Below are 26429 nucleotides of genomic sequence, written 5' to 3'. Positions count from 1 at the left end.
AATAAAAAAATTAAAAAAAGAGGAGAAGCAAAAAGCATGACAGGGAAAGTACAAAAGGAGAAAACTGAAAACGAAAGGACTGGCCAACCAGCTCTGACACTGAAGCATACTCATTTTCAGAAGGATATGCCAATACCAAATCCCTAGCAAATTATGGCATCTGTTAGATTATGGGTACCAAAGTACCCAAAAGCAGGCTTTAGCACAGTGTAGTATTGCATCCATAAAAAACTAGTGCCTATAACACATGATGTTCACAGTAACTAATCAGGCCTACTTGCTTTGTCATAATTTTTCGTTCTAAACACATTCCACCATAACAAGTATGTGCAAAATTACAGTTGGTCAAACAATATAGAAGTCATCCCACTAATGCCTAATAAGAATCAAACATTTTCTCAGTTTATCAGAGAGTATAACCATCATCAGACTGCTTCTCAGACTGAATACCTGTCTACAGCATGTAATAATGTGACAACACCCCACTGTTAGAGGCCCACTGGTTTTTACAAATAATTTTCATAATAAATATGCCAGGCCAGACCTGTGGCATCTGGAAAAACGTTTTGCTGCACACCAATCAGGTCTATAACTGTTATCAGCATAACCAACTCCGGCTTACTGCATTGAGCATCAACTTTCTCACAATGCACCCATAGGGCATATAGTCATTAAATAAAAGAAATGTATGTTTGACAAACTTGAATACTATCTCTCCTAAAAGGGCTTTACAAGGATTCTTGCAGTGCCAATCTTCTATAGCCATGGATTGTCAGAGGTGATTACCATAATAGGCAAGGGATTTGGTGTTGGTTATCTGTGAGACTCCATGTAACAAAATAGCTATTTTTAGGCTTTTTTCCAACAAACTTAATCAAGGTTTTTTATGATAACAAAATAACAATGGAGTTAATTTTTCTATTAGCATACATTATCACAGCTCAGAGCAGCAGTAGTTGGATAATACACATTTACGCATAATAGTGTTTGTAGCAGAATTACTAACATATGCTTCAAAGACATGCCTTTATACCAATAGTGATTTGGTTTAAATCCACTCCGTTCTCTAGGTCCCTCCCCAAAAACTATAGAGAATTCACCCATCCTCCCTGCATCTGCGTCATGTAGATGGCCTAATCATTATATTAACGGAGTATGTGTGTACATGGGGAATTCCCAGAGTCTTCTGGGAGACCAGCAAGGACCCGATCACATACAGTCTGTCCTTTCGTCAGGGTGGATAATTTTGTTTGCAGCTCCTTTCTCATTCCCGCTCCCAGTTACTGCCTCCTGTACTTCAGTCAGCATGGCTGCCCCACGCCCTTTGATCATCTTCTAATTTTTAATCCGTACAAACATGTCGCATGTGCACTTCCTCTGCTCCAGCCCATTTTATGACATCACGCAGCCAGACCATGACTCCCAGGGGTGTTGATTGGAGCCACCCTATAGCAATGAGTCTCTCCGCCAATACTAGTCCTAAAAGGAAAAATTGGCAACTAAGATGTTTCCTAGCAGGAGAGGGAAGCAAACCAAGCAATATCTGATGTATTTCTGGCTACACATCCCAGCCTGTTGCTTTATTCAGACTATCAATAACCGTCTGCCAGAAGGAGGTTAAGGCTTGACATATCTAAATCATACATAGAAAGTCTGCCAGGTTAACATTACATCGTGGACAATTCTCAGAGCGGGTTGTATAAAGTATTTGTAATGTCTTTGGTGTAAGGTATGTCTGATAGACAAAATTATATTGATTAAGCTTGAAACGCACGTTTGCGCTAACCCTCTTTACCAACACAAAAGGATGATGGACGGAGTGCTGAACAATGCAAACACTCACCCCCAGTCATAGATCTGGGTTTAATCCATCGTTCTTTTGCTCACCATGCCATCCCAGTTTGGACCCAGCCATATGCAAATCAGTCTTGACCCTGTTCCTCATGGGAACAGTCCAGCCCGAACTGCCAAGCCAGGTCCTCCCTGGACCGGAAACATGCATCCTGGGACTGGTTTCAGGGTATCACCCTTCATCAGCCAGGCTAGCTTGAATCCAGTGGCACATTGAGCAAGGGACCCACATCTGGGCATACCCTTCCCACTTAGGACAACTTTAGCAACACAAAAGTGTTACTCCTTCATGGAGCTTTTCCCATTCTTTGGGTGCTAGGGGTTGCTCCAAGAGTCTTCCCCAATTGAGTCTGAACCGGCAGGGCCACCGGTGTACGGTCTTCTCTGAGCGCTTGATATAGGTGGGTAATCTGATGACGACCCTGAGCCATTTCTAGTATAGTGATTAGTGTGGTAGATTTAATCGGTTCTGTAGGAAAGGATGGCCAGATTTCACATGCTGTACTGGAGATTTTCATATATTGTAGATATTGTCCCTCTCGCAAAGGGACGACATCTATGGCCTCTCTTCTGGTTATAAGGCTCTGTTCTGTGTATAAATCTCCCATAACCTTGCATCCGCCACCTCTGTACCGACATGGAGTCAGCGATACAAAGGAAGGGCTGTACCACCCACAGGGGCATATCTGGGGTGTATAGAGCACAATAATGCACCAGACTGACCACTTCCTCCCACACCTGTGCCTCTAGATGGATAATACAGGGTGTCTCTCGAGGCACACGGCCATCGGACATCATGAGCACCTGCAGGTTGTTGCCTCTGTAGGTGCCACGGAGAAGCTTTTTCTCTCAATTATCAGCTTTGTCGAACCAAAGAATTGCATGCTGCAACTTGACTGCCTTGTAATAAAGCTTTAAACACAGGATTTACAGGCCCCCCTATTCCATGGAGGTTGCAGGGTAGCAAGCCTAACCTGCCTGCACCGGAGCCCCACAGCAGATCAACAATTAAGCTATCCAAAGTGGGAAAATTAGAGTAAGGGATTGTACGGAGTGTGTTCTGTAATGCATATAAACATTGGAGTACTATTATCATTTTATACAAGAGCTTTTTTACCCATGAGGGATGGTGGCAACTTTCTCCAAAACTGGATTGAGGTCTGCAAACCTTCCACCACTCTTCCCAGTTTATGTGCACGATATGCCGGGGCAGCGTGTACCAATTGTATATCCAGGTATCAGGTTGCCGTCAGTGTCCATAAGACCCCGACCCGGGGCAAGACATCCTCTGGCTTATCCACCATCAACCCCAGGTGGAAGAGCTTAGATTTATCTGGATTAACCCACGGCCCCAGGACCTCCTCAAATGTTTAGAGAAGATTAAGAAGGATAGGCACTGAGTAGACTGGTTGACGCAGATATATCAGCGCATCATCAGCGTACAGGGAGACCACATGGTTGGTCTCTCCTAACTCTATCCCCCATGGTTCCATCACCCATTGCAACAGTTCTGCCAAAGGTTCCATGGTGATGCCAAAAAGAAGCAGCGACAGGGAGCAGTCCTGCCCTGTGCCCCTCTACAGCTGCACAGGTTCTGACACCACACCCCCGGACCACACAAGAGTATGGGGATTTGTGGAAAGAAGACAAATCCAATCAATAAAGCCCAGGCCCACCACCTTCAGAACATACCAGAGGTACGTTCAATGTAGGGAATTAATTGCTTGAGCTATATCCAATAGCTCCAGCGCATAATCACCGGCCTGAAGTTTCGTGCATGATATACATGTGTTAAATGGCATAGATTATCTAAGGTATTGCGTTGTGGAATAAACCCTGATTGGTCTGTATGTATTAGTGTGGTCACATGTGGTAATAGTCTGGCCGCCAGCACTGCACTGAGGATTTTTATATCCAAATTTAATAGTGATATGGGATGGTAGGCCTTAACGGAATCAGGGTCCTGACCCCAGCTTAGGTATCATCACCACCAATGCCTCTTGCATCGAACTGGTGAGAGAACCATTAGCTAGGGCCTTCTCATATACCTCTAATAACCTCTCTGTGAGGACATCTGCATATTTCTGATAGAATTTAGCCGGGAGCCCATCGCTGCCTGATGTTTTCCCAGGTTTACGATTCTTAATCATGGTGATGATCTTCTCTTTATAGATCCAGGAGTCCAAATATTTCCTATGGGCTGAGGGGATGCATGGAAGCTGATCACCATGAGCTCCTCCAGAACCCCAGATGGCGGTTGTTTCTGTTCGGTGTATAAACTGTTAAGGTGGTCATGGAACACCCTGTTAATTGCTTGTTGTGTATAAACCCGGGCACCTTCAGGCATATGCAATGAAAGGATAATTGTGTCAGGAGACTCTTGGCGTAGTACACGGGCCAAAAGGGCCCCTGTCTTATTCCCCTCTCTGTGCAATCATTGTCTATGTTCTAGAGTCATGTTTCTCCAGTGTTTGCCAAGTCTTTAGCAGGTCAGTGCACATGTTGTGGCAGTTGTTTAAATTACCGGGGGTCAGTTGGAAGAGTTTCTTTTAATCTGCCTAAATCCTTCTCCCAGGTGCCTATATCCCATTTTAACTGTTGCCGTACCCCATAGGATGTTGTGAGGCATACCCAATCAAGGGCTTTAGAACTTGCCAGTCCCCAGTTCTATTCAAAGTAATTCGTCAGTTTATATCATACCGTTTGAGCATATGGCAATCTAGGCGACGTTCCCAGGATTAATATAAACGATATTTGGGCAAGGTGCTGTGTGTTATGCTGCAGAGTAGGTCAGTTCCACCTGTGTCCTAAGCTCAGGGATCCTGCACCGGTACCTCGCAATTTCCTCAGGGCCCAATCATTATACACCCAGCTTCCAGGCTCCTCAGGTCGGCGTGGGGACAATCAGCATATGAGGGTGCACTCCCAGCAGGGGTAAGTGCAAGTAATTCAGGAGAAAACCAGCTGTGTATCTCTTTTTCCCCCCTCAACAGCAAAAGGCACCACTTGAAGTATTATTGACATCTTAATAACTTGATTAACGGACAATGGCACCTACATCTATTATGTATATTTTTGTCTATACTATATTTGAAGAGACTTTTTGTTGTATACTATGTTGACTACCAATGAGAACTTTGTTCAATATTCTTACACCAGACTATTGATATTGACATTTACTAATGATTCATGCTTACTATGTTTAGCTGATAGCCGAGTCTTGGGGACGTGCTTACCAAGGAGCCTGTTCCCGACTTGTGGGTGGTAAGCCTACCTTACTGTCATCATATTTTCTCCCCTTTTTGATTTTTGATTTATTGCACAATGTTTGCATGATTATATTTATGACCACTGTTGGGCACGATTCGGTGCTTTGTTTCTAATTATGTTTTCTAGGGCGACCTGACTGTGACTTAGCCTATCATTCCTCAATGTAAGTGACCGACTTTGTGATTATTCATTTTGTTTAATTGGAGAACAGCGTATTAATATTTTGGTCCTGATGAAGCGTCATTGGATCCGTGGGGACCACACAACGCGAAACATGTTGACCCTGTTTAAGGAGGATTCCTAGAGGGCTTTTCCTCCGAGTTTATTGCTCATTGAAAGTAATTGAGCATTGACACTCATTATATTACTTTCTCTTGTTAGTAATCTTGGTGTCATCCCTGACTATTGATTAAAATGATGATATATGTAGGGTTGATTTACCAATGTTATCCTTAATTCTTTTTGTTCTCTCCTCTGGGTATAGGTGCTTGAATGGAAGCACTTACCTTCTTAGATAGTTAGTATTCATCTATAACTATCAGAACAATACGGTCCAGTGCTCCTCCCTGTGGGGAGCCCGTCATGCGTTGCACTGCCGGCCTGGCGAGGAGCATTACCCAATGATGATGCCAGTCATCTATTATGATGCTTGAGGGTCCTTGCTCCTGACATCTCAGGTCACTCTAGTTTTTTCTTTTTTTTTTTTTCTTTTATGGAACAGTGTACTTTAGTTGTGTTGAACATGGATACAGCCACGTCCAACCACAGACATCCTCAATGTATGAACCTTCAAAAATCTTGGAACTTTCGGGGTCAGATTAATCCAAAGGATACTCTGATAGTGATCAGGATGATGCTCCTGGGCCTAGCAGGAGAAGGAGTCATGGCCAAGGAGTGGACTGGGGCCTAGCCCCCGTAAAGTACTGACCTTCGACCCATCTGAGATTATCCACCCCCTGTTCCAACAAATTGGTCCCCTCTACTGGAGGTTGCCAGCTATGTAAAAGTACATTTAAGACAAGGGTTTGGCAAAGAGGTCAGGGCGAGGCTAAAATCTGAATGTCCTAGACTGGATCTGGACGGCAATGTGGCGGACACTCCTGAAGTTGACCCAACCATGGTCAATTTTATGAAAAAATGGGCCAAGGATCCCAAAAAAAGGACTGGACAGAGCCTGGTGGTCTTGTCAGGATAAATTGTTGGATATTTCATGTCCCATTACTAAAATATTAGAATTAGGTTTCCTCGCCAAGGGCGGTGGATCCAGACGTTTTGCTTGGCTGGGCACAACAAGCAGTATATCAGTTGGGTAATGCCAATGTTGCCATGTCCACCAAAAGACGATGTTCGATACTCCTGCATATTGACCCAAAGTTAACTGATCTAGCTTCCTCAGAATCTGGACCAATAGCCAGAGTTGTAATTTGGGGGTCTCCTTGTGAAGGACCTGGCAAAGTTTGTTGCGACATACAATACTTTAGACAAAGCTCACCTGTCTCTAAAGAAAGTTTTCCGCAACACCCTTCTTAGAAGGGCCGGACGTTATAGAGCCCGTTCGTCAGGCCGCGGATTTGACCAGAGCACCCACAGTGAGGCCTTCTTTAGATCTTGCAACTCCTGGCAGGATCAAGCCTCAAACCAAACCTTCTACCCTACCAGACCTCGGGGAGGTCGTCAGCGATTCCATTGAGGCAGTGGCTATCAAAAAGGCAACCAAGACACAGGATATTCAGGTGAGGATTATACCCGCTTCAGAGGTAATTTTGGGGGGGACTGATTCAATTGTTCATACACAATTGGGTGAGCATTACTCAGGATGCCTGGGTACTAGAGTCAGTCCAGGGCTTCAAACTGGAATTTTATACTTCTCCAGTCCAAACCTCGCACCCTCGGGAAATATTTTTTTTGCTACAAGATCAAAAACTCATAGCAGAGGAAATTTGTTCCCTGTTGCGAAAAGGCGCCATTGTCCTTCTCCCCATTCTGGGGGTTTCATCAGCAATGTCTTTTTGGTCAGCAAAAAAGATGGGGGATCCTGTTTAGTTCTCAACTTAAAAAGCTTAAATTCTTGGCTAATATACCAGCATTTCAAGATGGAGAGTACCCATCTTCTAAGAGATCGGCTCCAGGAAGGCGATTGGATGGTGAGACTGGATTTGAAATACACTTACCTCTCAGTTCCCATATTCGCTCCTCACAGGCACTTTCTTTATTTTTGGCAAGGGCAATGTTACGAATACAAGGTCCTTCCATTCGGACTTTCATCGTCCCAATGGTGTTTCACCAAACTGATGAGACCGGTGGCAGAAGCCTTTCGTGCCAGGAGTGTCAGGTTAATCATTTACCTTGACGATTTAATCATAATGGCCCAAGATCCCCAGACTGTACTCCTTCATCTATCTTGGACAATCCAGTTGTTGCAGGTACAGGGATTTGTCATCAACCAAAGTCATCCCTGATTCCTTCTCAGCAGATGGAATTTGGGGGATTTCAGATAGATTTCGTACTGTCCCAATTAGTTCTCTCTCCTCAAAAGATTCCGAATATCAAGAAGGAGTTGAGATCTGGCATCTTCGGGATTTCAGCTATTGGAGGTTACATCCGAAATATTTCGGACAGCTCAATCACTTTGGGGTCCTTGTTCAGGGGACCTGTTTGCCTCCAGAACCAATCATCAGATTCTGGCCTTCTTCAGTGGGCATCTGGATACGGAGGCTTTGGCGACGGATGCGTTCTTGCAGGACTGGTCTCCCCACAGAGGGTACGCATTTCAGCCCTCCAGTATGATACCTAGAGTCCTATCCCTGGTGAGTCGTCAGAAGATTGACCTTGTCTTAGTCACTCTGTTATGGAGGGCTCAGCCATGGTCCCCTTACCTTTGGAAATGTCATGCAACTTTCCTCTTCTAATACCTCATCTTCCAAATCTGTTGCAGGACCTGGTAGGCCTTCCACATCCTCTTATTTCATTCAATCAACTCCAGTTGGTGGCCTGGAAGGTTTCGGGGATAGATGGAAGTTGCCAGGTATTTCGGCAAAGGGTGCAGCCTTTATTAACCAGGCCTGGTCCAGAAATACCGATAAGCGTTATGTTTTGGCATGGAAGAGATGGGTTTGCTGGTGCAGCGAGAGGAGCTTGGATCCCTCTCAGGCAGATATATGTTCAGTAATTAATTTTTTGTCATCTTTAGCTGAATCTTGATTGTCTTATAGATCGGTGAACAATTAAATATCGGCTATTTCGGCGGGCCATGTGCCGGTTCACGGTAAACCGGTTGGAGAGGATCCCCTGGTCGTTTGTCCAGTCATCCACAAGCTAAATATTCTTCCTTATGGGATGTGAATATAGTACTTATGTTTTTGAAATCCTGGCATGATATCAAATACTTATCACATAAGCAGTTAGTGGCTAAATTGACTATGCTCTTATGTTTGATTTCTTGCAAAACAGTGCAGACTTTCGAGCTTTGGATCTCAGAGGGCATAATTTTTCCCCGGAGGGTGTGAGCTTTACAGTTTCTAGAAAGACCACGACTAGCATCAGGTCAGTCTTTTATCCGGCGTTCCCTATTGATTACAAATTGTGTGTGGTACAATGCCTCAGGGCTTATGAGGCGGCTACTAGTGAATTCCGGGCGGTCCCGGAGGGGCAGTTACTGATTGCCTTACAAAAGCCTTTTAAACCAGTTACATCTGCCACATTGACTAGAAGCTGCGTTGGCTTCTTTCTGAAGCGTGAGTGGACACTTCGGAGCTCATTCAGTTAGAGGCGCTATGGCATCCACATCTTTTAACCTAGGATCTTGCCTAGAGGATATCATCTGAATCCACCTTTAAATCATTTTATTATAAGCCTGTGGTAGATGTTGTGTTGATAGCAGTGGCTCAGCTTTAAACAAGCATAATCTGAGCCTCTGGTCCCTACATAGAATAAAAATAAATTCTAGCTATTGCGTCAAGAATTTTCAATTCTATTAAGGACACGGAGGCAAGGATTATCCCACCCTGATGATTTATGAAGACTTACCTATGGTATAAGTATATTATTTATGTGAATATTCACAATACAAAAAAAATGTTAGACCCACAAGTTTGATTGTTGTTTGAAAATTGAGGGAATGGCTGTTATGGCTTTACTTTCTATTCTCAGGTACTGAGCAGAAGCAACCTTGAGGAGTCAGACTTTCACCGGAGTTTGCTTTCACAGGGTGTCGTCTACCTTCAGCAAAGTGTGGAATTGGATCGCCTCTTCTGGGATTCCAAGGTTCGGGTCCGGTTCGGACAATTGTCAGCTGGACCTCAAACAAGTAGAAGTTTTCATGTTCCGGTTCCAGTTTTGGGTTGAAGAACTTTCTGGTGTTCTTATAAGATTGTTTCAGCTTATTAACAGACTCAAGTTCTAATTTTATTTACTCGCAAAGAAAGAGGAAGTCTTATGATCTCAGGAGTTTATGTATGTGGGCTATCACTATGGTTGATCACATGGTTATTGAAGTTAGTAGAAATGTAGTTATAAAAATCTCTCTCTTTTAATTAGCTGCTGAGAAAAATAAAGCATGAAAAGACAAGCATAATCCTCGCCTCCGTGTCCTTAATAGAATTGAAGATTCTTGACGCGATAGCTAGAATTTCTTTTTACTGTTGTCTCATTTCTTTTGTGTTGTGTGTGTGACCTTCTTGTTTCGTCGTTTGGTGCTGTTAAATACTTTACACATTGTCCCTTTGCTCACCACCACAGCTATCCAAGGTTCAGTTTAAGGTTATGTAAATGTACCTAACTGGACCCAAGATGGTATTTGAGGTTGTGCTGCATGATAAGGCCCCTCAGCCATATCATATAGTACACCCAAATCCTAATATCCCTTCTTTGGAAATAGTATGCTCTCACTAACACTTTTTGCCTTTACGCCGTTTCTACTGGTGGCCGTTCCACATCGGCCCAGCTAATTTGAAATAAAATATACCATGGCATCATACTCTTTTTTTTGGGTGGTGCTGTATAATAGTTTGTCTTCATAAACATAATTTACATCCCACTGAAGATATTATCCATGGTCTTGTGAAACACCAGTGACGTAGACCCCAACCTAAAGGGGGTAATAAAGGTCAGCAACTGAAAGGTCATCCGTGGAGTGTGAGCTGATAAGCATAGGAGAGATCGAGGGTCGATATTCATTTAAATTTAACAAAGAGTGCCAATCCACTAATTTTTCCGTGTTGATCGTTTGGTCAAAACATATTCTGATTAAGCCATAATGCTTGCATGCACCACAATTGGCACAAATAATTCTGTCCCCTCATTGTTCCAATGACTGATGCAGCACACCAACTCACCTCTTCATGGAGCTTTTATGGCATGTGATACATAACCTTTATCACTTGAGTCCTTCTCATGTATTAGATTAGGACTGGGCCATCCCCAAAACCAGCTTCTGTTGCACTGACCCATGTTTACTCTATTAAACAATCATGATTTGAAAACAAAAGTCATTTTGCTAGTATTTACAACACAAACTCTGTTAATAGTCTTTATTACTCCCTAAATGATTTGAACAGCCTCATCTGTAACACATACTGACATATTTCTTAACGTCCTGCTGTCTCCTCTATCTTTGTGTCTCTAATTTCTTATTAACCAGAATGACCTCAGGGGCACCATTTCCTCTTAACTTTTTAACAAATTTCTCTGAATGTTAGATGCCTATGGCAATGTTTATGGTGGTGCTTTACATCAGACCTATGCCAGTCCATAGCTGTTCTTAGACTTTATTGCTAAGGTTTTCATTAGTATATAAACTCTATGAACATGATCGTAGGTTAGATGTTCAAAGTCACATGACATAGCAAGTGATCTGAGGCCATAGCCACACTCCTCAACAAGTTTACCAACACCTTTCTTTCTGGAGTAAAATTTGTATCTCTCTATAACGGTATGACTTTTCTTCCCCTGACCAGAGCAGGTAGGATTTGAAACTCCGTGAGACCAGTAGCACCTAGGCAATGTCTTAACAAAGATATATTTCCACAAATGCCAATAATACTGGATACCATATTTCCCATTTGCATGAGGTTGACACAGATTTGAAGTAAAGGACAGGATAGCAAAATGCTAGCCATCATGGCAGTAGGCTAGAACACACAAATACATGCTCCCTTAGCAAAATTCCAACATGGAATAGTAGCACTGAATAAGAATGAAACTATAGATGGAATCCCTGAAGAACAAAATATCAGGTGCATTCAATTTAGTTTGCGCACAACTAGTGGGTTAGATAAAAATCACAGCCAAAATTAACTGTGCCATCCATAACAATAGTCTATCCACAGAGCAATTTAGAAAGAGCATCAATGAGGCTTTAGGGATACTACTAAGCAAGTTATGTCTTTCCACTCTGCAGTTTAGAGAGCATAGTGCTGAAGTCACTGCTTATTTTGGCTTCAAATGTGCACATCATCGTACACACATCATGCTTATAATTCCTTCATACTCCAGGCTCTGAGTGCATGATATATCCATGGAAAGTCTGGATAGAAAAACATACAGCGACTGATCATAAAGATGGTGTTGCATTATGTTCACTTCAAGGAACAGATTCCCTACCTTGGACTCCTGTTGTCTGAACATTACAGTGCAGTGTCTGTTGGCGCATCGCAGCCTAACTGATGCTAGAAGAAGTTGTACACTTTCAACATCCTTTATCACTGTTGATGGTTGCTGATAAAGCAGGGTGTTCTACCATTTACTGTAAACACAACAACGACAAGGTGATTGAAAAGGTATCTTGCTCACTGGGAAGGCAATAATAGTGATTGAAGTAAAAAAGAATACCCTGGTTCAGTAACATCTGCCACGAGTCAGAGTATGAGAGACTCGAACTACACCAGTGCACTTCACGCGAGCGGAAGAACAGCAACCACTGCTGCGCCTCCTCATCCCCACTTGGAAGATGAATCGGACAACAGGAGCCTGAGGTAGGTAGTATATTGATTGAAGATTCAACATTGGAACACAACCAACTCCTACATCTCCTTCTGTCTCCACCCGGCAAGTGCACAACCACCAACCCATCTCAGTTACACTCAAGAACACGTAACAACACCGCCATACCACAGCTTCCTTGCAGAAAGGGCACCATCCAGGAGGATGTGAAGCAGCCTCCCAACTCAATCTCAACCAGCAACTGATTCCTTCCCAACTATTCATTACTGGAAATAACTATGTAACTTCACAACTATGAGGTTCCAGTTACTAAATGCATAATAACATAGAAATATACAAACATGATTAAACAAACAGATGCATCTTACCAGAAACAGGGTAACAAAAACATCTTTAAATACAAAACTCCAATTACACACATATACTAATTCATACTTCTGTAAAAAACAAGTGACTGCAGTAGTGATGCAATGTGCATTGCATCCCTTATATGAGACAGTGAGAGACATCAAAACATACTGTTTTGCGTAACAGTTCAAAACCCTTTACACATATGCATTTAAAATTCAACACTACATATGGTATAAAGGTGTCAAGGTATTTTTCAGTTATTTGGATGGGGAGTGCTGAGCTCAACAAAATCAAGAAAAATGTGACCACAACACTATTATCATTATACAGCAAGTTATTTGACGCTACTGACACCTTAGGATGTGTCTCAAACCCCAGATGATTCCACTGAGCCTCTGCTTCTCTCCCATGGGGAGACATTCCATGAAGCCACAGTCTACCACTCTACTGGATGCCCTGTACTGCTCTGGTCTCTGGATTGGGTTACAGTAACCTGAAAGATTCTGCCTCATTTATTCAAATGTTTATTTTCATTACTTAATTACATCACAAATCTAGGACGCATTACTGAGAAAGAAAATACTAGTTTGTAATTAGGAAAAAGGAGTTTCAAGGTTCATATGGATTAAAGATCATGAAGCATTAATCTTAATTAAATACTGCAAGCACATCCTCCCTCAAATTGGAAACAATGTACAAATTGTACAAATGCCAGGCTTTCACCAACATAAGGTTGTGTCTTTTGCTTCTGGGTATGTGACTTACTACAAACGGATCCTGTGCTCTCTGCCAAAGAGACAGATCATGTATCATGGGATCACTATGACGAGGACAGCGCCGACAGCATCATAGCATTTTTTTTCCTTGACTTTCAGCCACGCCGCAGGTATAAGGGAATAGAGACACAATTCCCTGAAGCACCCTAGATATATGTTTTTTATCCATGAAGAAATACCCACTTTAAAGGAACAACTGTGTGATTTGAGGCATTTTCGTTTTTTAGAAGACCCAACAGACAATTTAATAAAGCTCTCTGGTTTTAGGTACCAGGATGCGACCAGATGATGAAGCATGTCACTAATAAAGTGAGTGAGTGTCCTAATTTTTTATTTTTTTTGTAAACTAAATAAAAAAAAAACACGTTGATGGTCTTTGTGTATTACCAGATGTTCTGCCATGACCCCCATTTTGAGTATGTTAGCAATAAGGTTATATGTTAATAGGACACAACTGCACTTGAAACTCTAGTGTCCATACTTTTCATAGACGAACATGTGTGCAATTTGTTATGAAGTTCTATTTATGTTTCAGGCCTGGACCTTTAAAGAATCTTAAACCCTGAAAAATGGCAATTATTTTTCTGTGATAAAGCTGGCAACTCTAGTGGCTGACCCCTCACTCTTCTGTCAAGGGTATGGGTTACACATCCCATGGTGCTTCTTTTTCGTCCTTTACTGGTGTCTTTGATTACTTTTTCTTGAAAATGTGCACAACCAAAAGGCACGCAGCAGTTTCACAAAAAGAAAAACATCAGGGGAGACAGTTTATTTTATTGCATTGAATTAAGCGGAAATTACAAGCATAGCAGGCATTTGGCAATTTTGCACCCAATTAGCAATTGTGAAGTCGCTAAAAGCTGGAGGTACTGTATAAACCTGGTTAAATAGGCCTATCTCTAATTAACGTGTTTAACTTACCTACATGTCCCTGGTACGGTGTATAAAATGCACCCATCGCCTGGAAGCTAAACGCCCTTTATGGACTGCACACCTATTGCGTCATCCACAGAGTGGGCCGGGAACCATAGTTTTAGGCATACCCTATGTAGCTTCATTGTAGCAGCCTAAAAACCTGCTGTCAAACCTGACAAAACAACCCTTTTGACAGGGTTTTATATATTAATACGTCATCCTAAGTACACTTCATTGCCCACAAGGAAGGGTGCCCGATATTTAAAGCAGAACATATTCTAAATTAAAGTTTGCATGATCCACCAGTGACTAGCCCCCCAAAAACTATTTTAACTGGCAGCAATGTAGCTAAATGCTAGACAATATTAAAGTACATATTATAAATGTTAACCTGTAACTTTTGACACAGAATGACTACAAAAGTAAAATATTAGTTTTATATTTATTAAAAATGTAATTGATGGTAAAGTCAGATTTTCAATAAATATTTAGGGAAAGTAACTTTTAGAAAGTTAATCTTACTTGATTGAACCTCCAGTGAAATAATTCATGCAAGCTGATCTGTCTGTGCTTGACATTAATGAGGTGTTAAAACTAATCCCAGACAGAAGCAAAGGCCTGGTTGTGAGGTGGAGTTTTTCCCCCTTGCAAGAAGACCAGTTAGGGGTTCTCACAACCTCCATTAACTTGTAAGGACCTACTCTTTCACAAGCAAAGTTAAGTAAGGTAAGACCGGGGAAAGGCAAACCTTTGTTCTGCCAGCCAGACTGCTACCAACCCAGTGGAAGTGAACCAGTTTTGAGTAACCACAAATGAGGGAGGCAACTAATTGTCCTGCAGGCACACAGGCTTTGCATACAGGAGACAGGGTTCTCCATCTTGGATTTTAGGAGTAAAGTGGACTGTGGGATTGCTGAAAAGGTGAGCAGGGAAGCCCTGGGACATTTCACCTCATTAGTTAGTTGCTTGCGATTACCTGAGAGAACCTATGAAGGACTGCACCTGCTCCCTCCTTTACACATGGCAAAGACATGGACTTCAAGGATCAGTGTGCTGAGCTCCTGAGTAGTTGTAGGTACAGGGACACAACAAGCTGAAGAACTACTTTTCCTGGATGACAAGTTTTTCCAGTCACAACTGGACCTGCACTGGACTCTGCTGAACACATCCCTGAAGTCCTAAAACCCCTCTTAAGGCTGGGAATCTTAGGGGAAGAACCGATAGTAAAGTGGTTTACCACTGCAAAGATTTGGGATTTAGAAAGATTCTGACTTCCAGCAGCCAGAGGACTGGGACCAAGCCTAAAGCTAATCCAGTAGAGATGAGAACTCGCCGGGCTAAAGAATCAGGGTCGACCAACTTGGTGCTTTGGAGCTTCTCCGAAGCAGTAAATCTGCTTCAGCTGGACTCTGGCAAGAAGGTATCTGACCCGTAAAGCCTTCTTTGGAAACCGCCTGCTGCCCTGTCCCACTGGAGAATTCCAAGCTTCGTTTAAGAGTAAGTCAAAAGGTAAGAATTTTGACTGGACAAAGGTGTTAAAAGATGGAGCTGTCAAAAGTATCAGGCCAATGTGAGAATGGCCCTCTGAACGGACTCTGACTTTTCTCTTCCTGATCTTTTCCTCAACCACATCAGTGGGACGTCACTCAATGCCTACACGACTTCAGTAGGAACTTCCCCGATACAGCCTGCTGTCTTGTGCTGCTGAGAGAGTGTATCTTCCATTTTAAAGTCTAAGTTCGAAGGTAAAATCCATGAATGGTCATCCTGCTTGGCGTAGCTGACCTTGAGAACCACTGTGGATAACATCAACATACACCTAGATCCCAGTCTACCGCAACCATACGCTATCATTGGCGATTAGAGTTTCTTGGCACTACTTTTACTTAAAACTTTAAACACCCATATCTGGTTCCACTGATTTAATTTTGTTTGTTTTGGTGTTTTTCATTAAAATGTACTCTATTTTGCTAATTTGGTATGGGTTTTTTTGTTTGGTGATTTGAATGTATTACTGTTCTGGTACTGCATGGATACTTTACAGACTGTCCTAATTTAAGACTGTCTGATGTGTGCCATAGCTACCGGAGGTTGAGCTGAGGTTAATTTAGTGACTTCTGAGGTTCATTCTGACAGGATAGTGTTATTATTCCTTGAGGTGGGGCACTTGCCCACTCTGAATAATAATCCACTTTCTTACAGTGTCCATTTAACCAGGAGCAGATTCTGTATCCAGGGAGATGCTGCTTCTCCTTTACTTCAAGGAGATTTGAATGAGTCTGCCTTGCCCCTGAGAGATACGTATCCTCGGTGCGTACACCTTCACTTCTCAGGAAAGAGAGCCTCTGATGCTGTGCACCATCCTAGACCCTTCTTCTTCACCGACCCAAGAGTCAAACTGACGTCCGATAACAGAGTTCAAGAAAACTAAAGGTCAAAATGATTATTAGCAACATGATTTAATATATTAATCTGATAACAAATGTTTCAGTCTCAACATTTCAAACAGTTTCTGGAAGAAACACATTGGGGAAAGACACTCTCAAAACGAAAGAGACTGTCAGCCAGCAATCGTCATTGGATCTCATGGAGGACTTATCCATCAGTCTCTCTCCTCTGCCAGAGAGTCAATGGCTACACCTGAGGCACTTGCCCCTGTTATACTTGTGCACGGCCACATTCCTCTGAAGATCTTGTATGTTGGTAGACTGTATCCAACAAAGTGACACTGTAATTCCTAGAAGCCTTGGAAAAAATCCTATATACTGGAATTGTGTCCACTGTTTAACCCAAATATTAGGATTGTATAATCCTGAAAGCCCTGAACTAAGCCCCTACCCACCAGCTGAAGTTCATATATTATGGGAACCTCTACTACAGGTAGGAAAGATCAGACTATATTTGAAAACCATAAATCACCCAAACAAAAACAGGACAGTTATCCTGTGAAAACAAGCTTCTCTTCTAGCCCAAGGAGAGGTCTAGGAGCCTGGTAAAGATTGTGTATTCCAGGAGCCTCTGCCTCTATAAGAGGAGGGATAGTGGAAGACCTTGCTTCTTCCCCACCCAAACGAAAGATCTTTAAACATAAGAATTCATCACCCCCAAATCCCCTTCCTCCAATACTCTCAGTTGTGAGGGTGTATAGTATGCGCCACTGCCTGCCCCGCTCCGGGTTTGTATCTTCTGTCACCATGTGCAAGCTATTCAAGGTCTAGACAAATAACCCTAAGAGCCTCGCTCTCCCTTAAATCAGTGCCAAATCTTGTATCCAGACAATCCCTTCACGCTCAACGGCGAGATTCTGAATCTCATCCTCTCTGGGGGAAGGAAACTGTATCAATGAAGTATTTCACCCCACTAACAAAGACCCCGTGAATCCTTGGAGTCCCCGATTAACCTCAGGAAGAGATTTATTTATATCATGTTACGGAAGGCTCTGCATCTACAGGCGGAAATCCTGCATCCTGGAACTCGCTGCCTCAACTCGTGGAGAGATCGTAAGTGCTGGAAGCCAAAATCTATGCCCTTTCCTCCAAGTGGCGGTCGTGAACCCTAGTAAGCTTCCGTTTTACTCACCAGAAGGGAGATGGCGTATCCGGAGAGCCTCTGCCTGAGTCTCTAAGACTTATCTGTTTACACCTGCTCTCCTGGGAACGGATCCTATATCCAGCAATCCTCTGCGTCCCCTCCTTCAGGTAAAAAGACCCTGCAAATCCTTGACACACCACTCTCACGGAACAAGATCCTGCATTCTGGGAGCACCTGCATCTGCCAGGAAATGATCCCGTATTCCTGAAGTCTCGGCTTCCACTCCGTTTGGGAGAGTGGCGATATGTTAAGATGCTTTGCACGGCCTCATTCTAACCCACCCAACGGAGGCTATATATGGCTAATTGATCTCCAGTAAACTGCTTCTTAAAATGTTTATCGGTAAAATTATTGTGTTCAACCCAGGACACAATTAGCAGTAGGTATATTTTAAACATGTTCAGGTGAAAGCATGATTGAGGTTTTGGTGCCACTCTTAACGTCATATTCTTTGCCATCAAGCAGCCTGTGAAGTTCACAGAGAAATCAGCTGTCACTGTCAGTCTATCTCCCCTCCCGAGCAGCTCCTGTCTATGCTCACGCAGTTCTCGCCCCCGTGGTCCCTGCGCGCGCTCACCTTATCCGTGGAGGGCTCCATTCTGCACGGGGCGTGGGGTTATCTCGGTACCCCACGGAGTCCTGCGGTGGCTGATACTGCTTGATTATCCGCTTGCACTTCCGCCTCCTGCCTCCCGTTTCCACGCTGGCAGCGCTGACGTTACCAAGCAGCTGAGTTCGTTCAACCGCGAAAGGGTGAGGGAGAGGCATCTTGGCACTGAGAGGCTTCCGTAACACTAGAATAGCAGTAGTCAGGAATAGGTTAAAAACAGAAGGGCCAATGAGATGTTCAAAAAGTGTACTAAAGCCTCACTTAGATAAAAAGACGGCCATGCTGGAACAGGAATACCGTCACTACTTTTCACCAACACTTTAATAAATGCCACCTTGGATATTCATAGTAAAGAAACGAACGTTTACATTATTTCACTAGTTCTTGAAAACGATGGAATTGCAAATAAAAGGTGTAATATACTGTTCGTATGGAGCAAATTAAAGAAACACAAAAGGTTTTATTTTTTTTAACAAAAATGCGTGCCTTATTTCTGATGGAAACCAGCGAAATTCAGTTTTGTGTTGCAGTTGCATTTATTTTTCAGTCCGAGTGGTTTCGAGGACGCTACAGTGTAGCCCTTCTTTTGTTTTTACCCCCTGCCGAAAATATTGTTCATAGGCAGGCACAAACCTCGGTGAAAAGTAAGCTAGAAGTCGCTGTATTACCTAATTTTATTCGCCTCGGTTTGCTTCATTAAAAAATAAAATGGCCTCGGTGTGCTTCATTAAAAAGATAAAAGAAGAAACGGTAGTCGGGACGGAATTGGTCTGAAAGAGAGACTCGTGAATATAACCTTAAACCTCCTCGGCAAATCACATGATACAGTTCCTCTTGACTACCTGGATCTCGGCTCTCCTGATTTCGGCTGCGCAGAATTGCCCGATCTACCATTAATGTAGATTTTCCTAGTAATTTATAACGGAAAGTCTTAATTTTATTGTGATTTAAGTTGTGATCCTGAGTTAGAAGGTTGGTCCAGCTTGTTGGTGTTGGGAGCTTGTTCTGGTAATCAGGAAGGGTTCTGAGACTGGTTTGTTGTTGCTGTGGGAGGGAAGAATCGACAAAATTAGAGAATCTGAGGCGGGATAATACTCGCCTCCGTGTCTTTAATAAAATTAAGACTTTCCGTTATAAATTACTAGGAAAATCTACATTTTATGGCAAGACCGGAGGCTCTTATTATGCTTTTTTAAAGCATGTTAATTATTATAGAAGTTGCTGTATGAATGGGTTTACAATAAAAAGTTCTGAAAACATAATCATTGGACCAGTCAGCCGATCTCAGAATGTTTTCGAGTCTGGAACCTACCCAAAATGCTTTGGAGGCCATGGCACCCCTGGAGGAGTGAGCGCCAAATACCGAAGTGTCTATACCTGCTAAGGTCATGACCCAACGTACCCATCTGGCTAGAGTAGCTGATGATACGGGATTGTGGGGTTTGCGGAAAGAAATAAGGAGTTGGGATGAGGACGTTCTGAGGTTGGCTGTGCGATCTTCGTATACTTTGAGACACTGTCCTACACATAATTTGGGTTGATTGGGGAAATAAGGGTAGAACACTGAACGTATATTAGTTTTGGTACGTTTGTTAATAGTAAATAAAACACCTGTGGGGGAGAATTGTCTGGATGAAATATTTAGTGCTTTAACATCTGAAATACGTTTAATGGAGATTAAACAAAGTAACATTGTTAATTTAGCTGAAAGCATTTTTAGAGAAAGATCTGCATTGTCTTGCCAGGAAATAAATAATTTTAAGACAACATTGACATCCCATAACTTGGAATACTTAGATAACGGAGGAAAAGAAAATGTTACTCCCTTAAGAAGGCGGCATACCACGGGATGTCTCCAATCGGTTTTCCGTTAATGTGAGAGTGTTGAAGGGAAATAGCTGATCTATAAAGGTTAATTGTCCTGTAAGATTTGCCTGTGCCAGCTTGTGCGGCAAGGAAGTTTATGATATAATTTACATCGGCTGAAAGGGGATCGATATTCCTTCCCAGACACCAGCTTGACCAAAGAGACCAAGCGGATTTGTATGCCTTTCTAGTGCCGGGAGCCCATGCGTTGTTGATGAAGTCTGAAGCTTCTGTCGAAATTGGAATGGGAGGTTGGGGATACCTGAGACCTTCCAGGCCGATAGGGAAAGGGTATTGTTGAGGATGAGAGGGTGAGGGAAGCCGGTGGGATTCCGGAGGAGGGAAGGAAAAACTGGAAGGAGAACTGGGAAATCGATAGTTAATTCGAGGAGGGGGGAAACCACACTTGTGATTGCCAAAATGGAGCTATTAAGATTAGGGAGGCTTTTGGCGCCTGACCTGGGCGAGCACTCTGGTAATCATTAGGAATGGGGGGAAGGCGTAATTGAGCGTGGATGACCAGTCCTGGAGGAACGCATCGGAAGCGAGGGCTGAAGGATCCGGACGCCAACTGAAAAACAGAGGGAGTTGTGTATTTAGGCGGGACGCAAATAGGTCTATTTTGAAGGGACCCCATTTGTGAAGGAGAGATTGGAAGACTGAGGGATGGAGTTTCCAATCGCTGGCATCTCTGAGATAACGGGAGTGCCAGTCTGCGACATCGTTGAGAGAACCGGGGAGGTATTCTGCTAACAGGGAAATTTTGTTGTGGAGACAATATTCCCAGAGACTTTTTGCCAGATCTGCTAGGGTTTTTGATCTGGTGCCTCCTAAATGGTTTATGTAACGGACAGCTGACACATTGTCCATGCGGAGGAGGATGGTACACTGGACTCTGTTTTTTGCGAGGCTTTTGATTGCAAAGGAGCCCGCAAGTATCTCTAAATAATTGATATGCAATTTGGACTCCTCTGAAGACCAGAAACCTCCAGTCGAGATTGCGCCACATCGTGCGCCCCAGCCCGTCAGACTTGCATCTGATTCTAACACAAGATCTGGGGCTGATGGAAATATAGTCTTGCCGTTCCAGGCGTCTAAATGGTCTATCCACCATTGAAGCTCTAGACGGGACTCGTGGTCGAGATTGATGGACTCTGAGGAGAGACCTCTTCTGAGGTGTCGGATTTTTAGTCTTTGGAGTGCCCGGTAGTGAAGGGGTCCGGGAAAGATGGCTTGTATTGAGGAGGCGAGGAGGCCTACTACTCTGGCTAGGGATCTGAGGGAGATTTGGGAACTCCGGAGGAGTTTCAGAATTTCTGATTTTGTGGATTTTACCTTTTGTTGTGGAAGTTGGAGGACAGCTGCGGAGGAATCGATTATGAAACCCAGAAACTCTATCCTTTTTGAAGGAATAGATATGGATTTTTCTTTGTTGACTAGGAAGCCCAATTGGGATAAGAGGGAGCAAGTTATTTGTAGGTGACGTTGCAGGGAGAGACGATCCTGATGCATTAACAGGATGTCGTCCAGGTAAATGAGCAATCTGACTCCCAGGGACCTGAGGTGGGTTGTGATCGGTTTCATTATTTTTGTAAAGCACCAAGGTGCAGAAGAGAGGCCGAACGGGAGGAAGGAGAAATGATAAGTTTGTCCCTGGCATTGGAATTGGAGAAATTTTCTGTGAGATATGTGTACAGGAACGGATAAATATGCGTCTTGGAGATCTAAACGGACCATGTAATCTTGTGGGAGAAGAATGTCTCTTAAATGAATGATGGTTTCCATTTTGAAATGTCTGTATACTACAAATCGATTGAAATTTCTTAAGTTGATGACTGGTCTCGGTTTTTTGTTTTTCTTTTGGACCGTTGGTGTGGAACTGCATAGAGTTCTATGGTGTAGCCTTGAACTGTGTTGAGTATCCATGGATCTGAGGTGATACCTTTCCATTTTTCTATGAAATGACGAAGACGGCCTCCTACAGGAGGAAGGCCATTATTGGGGCTTACCTTGTTGGTAATTGAATCTGGCGCCGCGATGTCCACGACCTCGGTAGCCTCTGCCTCGTTGGGGATAGAACTGTGGTTTGTATGATTGTGAATCATAAATGGAATTGTAGGTGTTGTAGGCGTTGAAGGAGCCTCTAGACCCTTGTGATCGGGCGGAACGGCCGGTAAAGCGGCTCCTGCCTGTACCGGCCTTGCCAAAAACCAGTTGGAATACTTTTTTGATTGATTGTTGTGCCTTGTCTATAGAGGCGAAAGTGGAAACAAACTTTCCGAGGTCTTTTATGAATGAATCCCCAAAGAGGAGACCATCTGCCTTGACACCAGGGTCGATGAAAGCTAGGTTGGCTAATTTAGGGTCCAATTTGAGTAGGAGACCTTTTCGTCTTTCATGGATAATGGCCGAATTGGCGTTGCCTAAGAGGCAGAAGGCTCTTTGGATCCAGAGGGATAATTCTGCCGGGTCAATGTCCGTATTTTCTGATTTGGCTGATTCTGCCATGTCAAAGATTCCGGCCAAAGGACCTACCAGGTCCAAGAGTTTGTCTTGGCAGTTGCACCAGGCCTTATCGACGCCTTTACGGGGGTCTTTGCCAAATTTAGAAAAGAAGGTGAGGAGGGATTGGTCAATAGATGGGGTAGAGGTAATGTTGGAAGAAAGTGAAGGTCTAGGGCATTCTGATCTTAGTTTGGACCTAGTGGGTTTGTCTAGGGGAAGTCTCAGTCTGGAGGAAATATATTCAGACACATGGGAGGAGGGTAACCATTCGGTAGAGTTGGGGTGGTGAAGGAAAGAAGGATTAAACATGGGGTTACCGTCTGGGTCCAGAATTTGTTTGGCTGTGAAGGTATTTGAGGTTGAATCAAATTTTGTTCTCTTGGTGGGGGGGGAGGATTGAGACTGGGAGCCCCAGATATCTGGGTCGTCATCTGGGTCGTCTAAATCACCCATGTCGTCATCTGTGTCTGAAATATGGGAAATGGTATTTTTTTGTGGCGTAGCGGAGATATGTTTAATCTTTTCAGAGCATTTTAGTCTAGGATTCCCCTCCTTGGAAGGAGGCCTTGGAGGAGACTTGTCCTCAACCTGGGGTGAAGAAGTTTCACCAGTCAAGCTAGCGCCATCTGTTTTTTGTGTAGACAAATCCTTAATTTTTCTCTTTCTGCATTCCCCCGCAGAATGGGCCAGTAAGGATTTGGAAACCATATCCTGTATAGAGGATTGAAGGTTTTTTGTTATTTTTCCCATTTAATTTTTAATGGCTTTAGCCACAGAATCACTAATAAAATTATCAAGGTCTTGGTTAAAAGACTCGTCTTCATTATTGGAATTATCAGTCATATTGTGAAACTGGGAATGAAAGGGTTAATGAGAAAAAAAAAATGTGGAGGGCAAGGCCTGGGAGAACACGCCCACGGGGGCGTTACCGGTGTAGAAGGCACAGACGGGAGCTTGTAGTCAAGCAGAAAGGCTGGATTCGGACCGTCTGAGAGAAACAAAGGTATTTCAGCCTACGCGCGCGTCGTGTGAAGAGGCCGGAGCTCTTGTGAAGAGAAAAGACGGCAGTTGGAACGTTCGCGTTCCTGAAAATCCAGCGCGAGGTGGGGGTGGGGGGGAGCAGATAAGAACAACGCGGAGCGAGTCTTTCTAATAAAACAGTACAGTCGCGCTGCAGCGGAACAATATTAAAATAAAGGTTCATGCGAATAGGTACTTTTTAAGAAAAAACACGCAGATAAGAAAATGTGAAGAAATTTTGGAACACTTATCTTGACTGTGAGCAGCAAGAAAGAGGGCTGGTCGCAGTCAAGTGTAATGTTTATATCGTGTTCAAGCGTTGCTATTGGTTCCAACGCCGATACGTTTTTCTTTCCCATTGGCTGCCTGTTACTTCAGCCTCATGGGAAGTGTAGTTTCTTGACTGCTGCTATTTAAAATAAAGCAAGATCGAGAAGCATAATACTCGCCTCCGGTCTTGCCATAAAATTAGGTGTGATACTGTACAGAAGTGGCTCTTAACCTTTTTGACTTCCATAGACCCCCGTTTAATCATCACTGGAACCCGGGTGTAGGTATTCCCCAGCCTGGTTACCCGTGAATCACTTTCCAGACATGGAGATGTGTGAAAGCCTGGGTCTAAGAGGTGGGTGAAGACCGCGTAGTAGGCTTTATGGGTGGCACCTGAGAGATAGCACTTGACGCTCACACTAATTGCATATTTCGGCGAAGCCATATTCATACCCATGGGCCGATCCCGGCCCTCAACGTGAGTGTGGACACAAAGGGGGTCATTCCGACCCCGGGCGGGCGGCGGAAGCCGCCCGTCTGGAGGGAACCGCCAGAAGACTGTACCGCGGTCAAATGACCGCGGCGGTCATTCTGACTTTCCTGCTGGGCCGGCGGGCGACCGCCAGAAGGCCGCCCGCCGGCCCAGCGGAAAAGTCCCTTCAACAATGAAGCCGGCTCCGAATGGAGCCGGCGGAGTTGAAGGGGTGCGACGGGTGCAGTGGCACCCGTCGCGATTTTCAGTGTCTGCAAAGCAGACACTGAAAATCTTTATGGGGCCCTGTTAGGGGGCCCCTGCACTGCCCATGCCAGTGGCATGGGCAGTGCAGGGGCCCCCTGTTAGGGGGCCCCACGACACCCGTTCCCGCCATCCTGTTCCTGGCGGTAAGAACCGCCAGGAACAGGATGGCTGGAAGGGGGTCGGAATCCCCATGGCGGCGCTGCAAGCAGCGCCGCCATGGAGGATTCCTATGGCCAGGGGAAAACCGGCGGGAAACCGCCGGTTTCCCTTTTCTGACCGCGGCTTTACCGCCGCGGTCAGAATTGGCCAGGAAGCACCGCCAGCCTGTTGGCGGTGCTTCCGCGGTCGTTGGCCCTGGCGGTCGATGACTGCCAGGGTCAGAATGACCCCCAAAGTGTTGTAGCGGCCAGGTGGCTCTCTACATCTCCCCCTTCTTTTAATAAACTGGAACATCAAACACAAGCATGTTTCAGAGTGACAAAGTCTCTTGGCCTTTGGCTTGGAGCAGGGTTGGGTCGAAGACCATACTTCTGACTTTGGGACATCTGCTAGTCTGATCTTCATCTGAGCTGATCCTCTGGAGACTCAGATCCGGTTTTCGCAGCAGTTCTGAGGTGCCTGCCGCCGCCGACTCCCCTTCACGCATGGAGCGCCCAGGTCATTCAGTTTTTTCAGAATCATCCATCAAACCAACTGACGGGTCTCCAGCTCATTCTTCCCACTTGTCCGTGGAGAACTCTCCACCCAGGTTGTGTACAGGGAGCACATGTTTGAACCACAACACATTCCACACCACAGTCCGACCTCTCCTCTGGACAGTGACCATGGTTCTGTCTAGTTTGGTGACTTCCCACACCTCCGGCTCATATGGGGTTTGAAACTTCCACCCTTGGTGTCGGTCTTTCATTACGACTTGGTCCCCTTCTTAATTGGTGGTTCTCCGTCTTTGTTGAGTCCTCTCTACATTTATTTCAGCAGGCAGACAACTGGCAGCAGCAGGTATGCAGTAAAGAGGAGGCTGTCTGAACAGGAGGGCAACAGGGGCACGGCCGGTGGTGCTGTGCGGTGTTTGATGGTAGGCTCACAGGAATTTGTGCAGGCACTACTCTGCATCCTCCCCTTGATCCACGCCTACCCTCAGGGCCCAGTTTAGGGTTTTCATGAACCTTCCGACATCTCCATTGGCTTGCGGCCATTGCAGGGTGATTTTGCAATGTTGGGCCGCTAGGGATGCAAAGTAGTCTTGGAAATCCCAACCTTCGAACGGAGGTTCATTGTCGATTCTGACTTCTTCAGACGGCCCAGCATAGCAAAGGTTTTCGCCAGTATGGGTTTGACATGCACGAACGCCGTAGATGTCACCAGTTCAATCACAGGAAACCTGGTGCAGGAGTTGATCAGTACCACAGTCAAACATCCATCTGGAAAAGTTCATGCTAATTTTTTACCACAGCTTAGTGCTTGGTTCTTTCGTAAACACTGGGGCAGGATGTTGGCCCCCTGCTGTTATAGCGCATGGTGGCATCTTCTCACTTGCTCATCCACCATCGCATCCATTCTCGGGAATTACACCTCACTGCGCAAGCAAGCTCTGGTTTTTGCTGCCCCTTAGTGAGCCAAGTCGACGACTCAGTCCCAGAGACTGCTTGGTATGACTATTTTCTGTCACCTGAGCAGCAGGCCATTTTGACTCTCTGACAGCTCCTTACTCTGCACAGCATCTGCC

General features: G+C 44.3%; 1 protein-coding gene across 2 annotated transcripts in view; it reads right to left on the bottom strand.

Annotated features, from left to right (window-relative positions):
- PDXDC1 (pyridoxal dependent decarboxylase domain containing 1) overlaps positions 1–18427 on the bottom strand; it is a 268743-nt gene extending 250316 nt beyond the window's left edge. For both annotated transcript variants that reach the window (XM_069210219.1, XM_069210220.1), the window contains exon 1: positions 18271–18427. In XM_069210219.1, coding sequence (XP_069066320.1) covers positions 18271–18291 — 21 coding nt within the window. In that variant the 5' untranslated portion in view covers positions 18292–18427. The remainder of the gene's footprint in view (positions 1–18270) is intronic.
- Between the last annotated feature and the right edge of the window lie 8002 nt (positions 18428–26429).

The sequence above is a fragment of the Pleurodeles waltl genome, chromosome 10, assembly GCF_031143425.1.
Source record: "Pleurodeles waltl isolate 20211129_DDA chromosome 10, aPleWal1.hap1.20221129, whole genome shotgun sequence".
NCBI classification, from domain to species: Eukaryota; Metazoa; Chordata; class Amphibia; order Caudata; family Salamandridae; genus Pleurodeles; species Pleurodeles waltl.
This window is presented reverse-complemented; position numbering and strand designations above follow the sequence as displayed.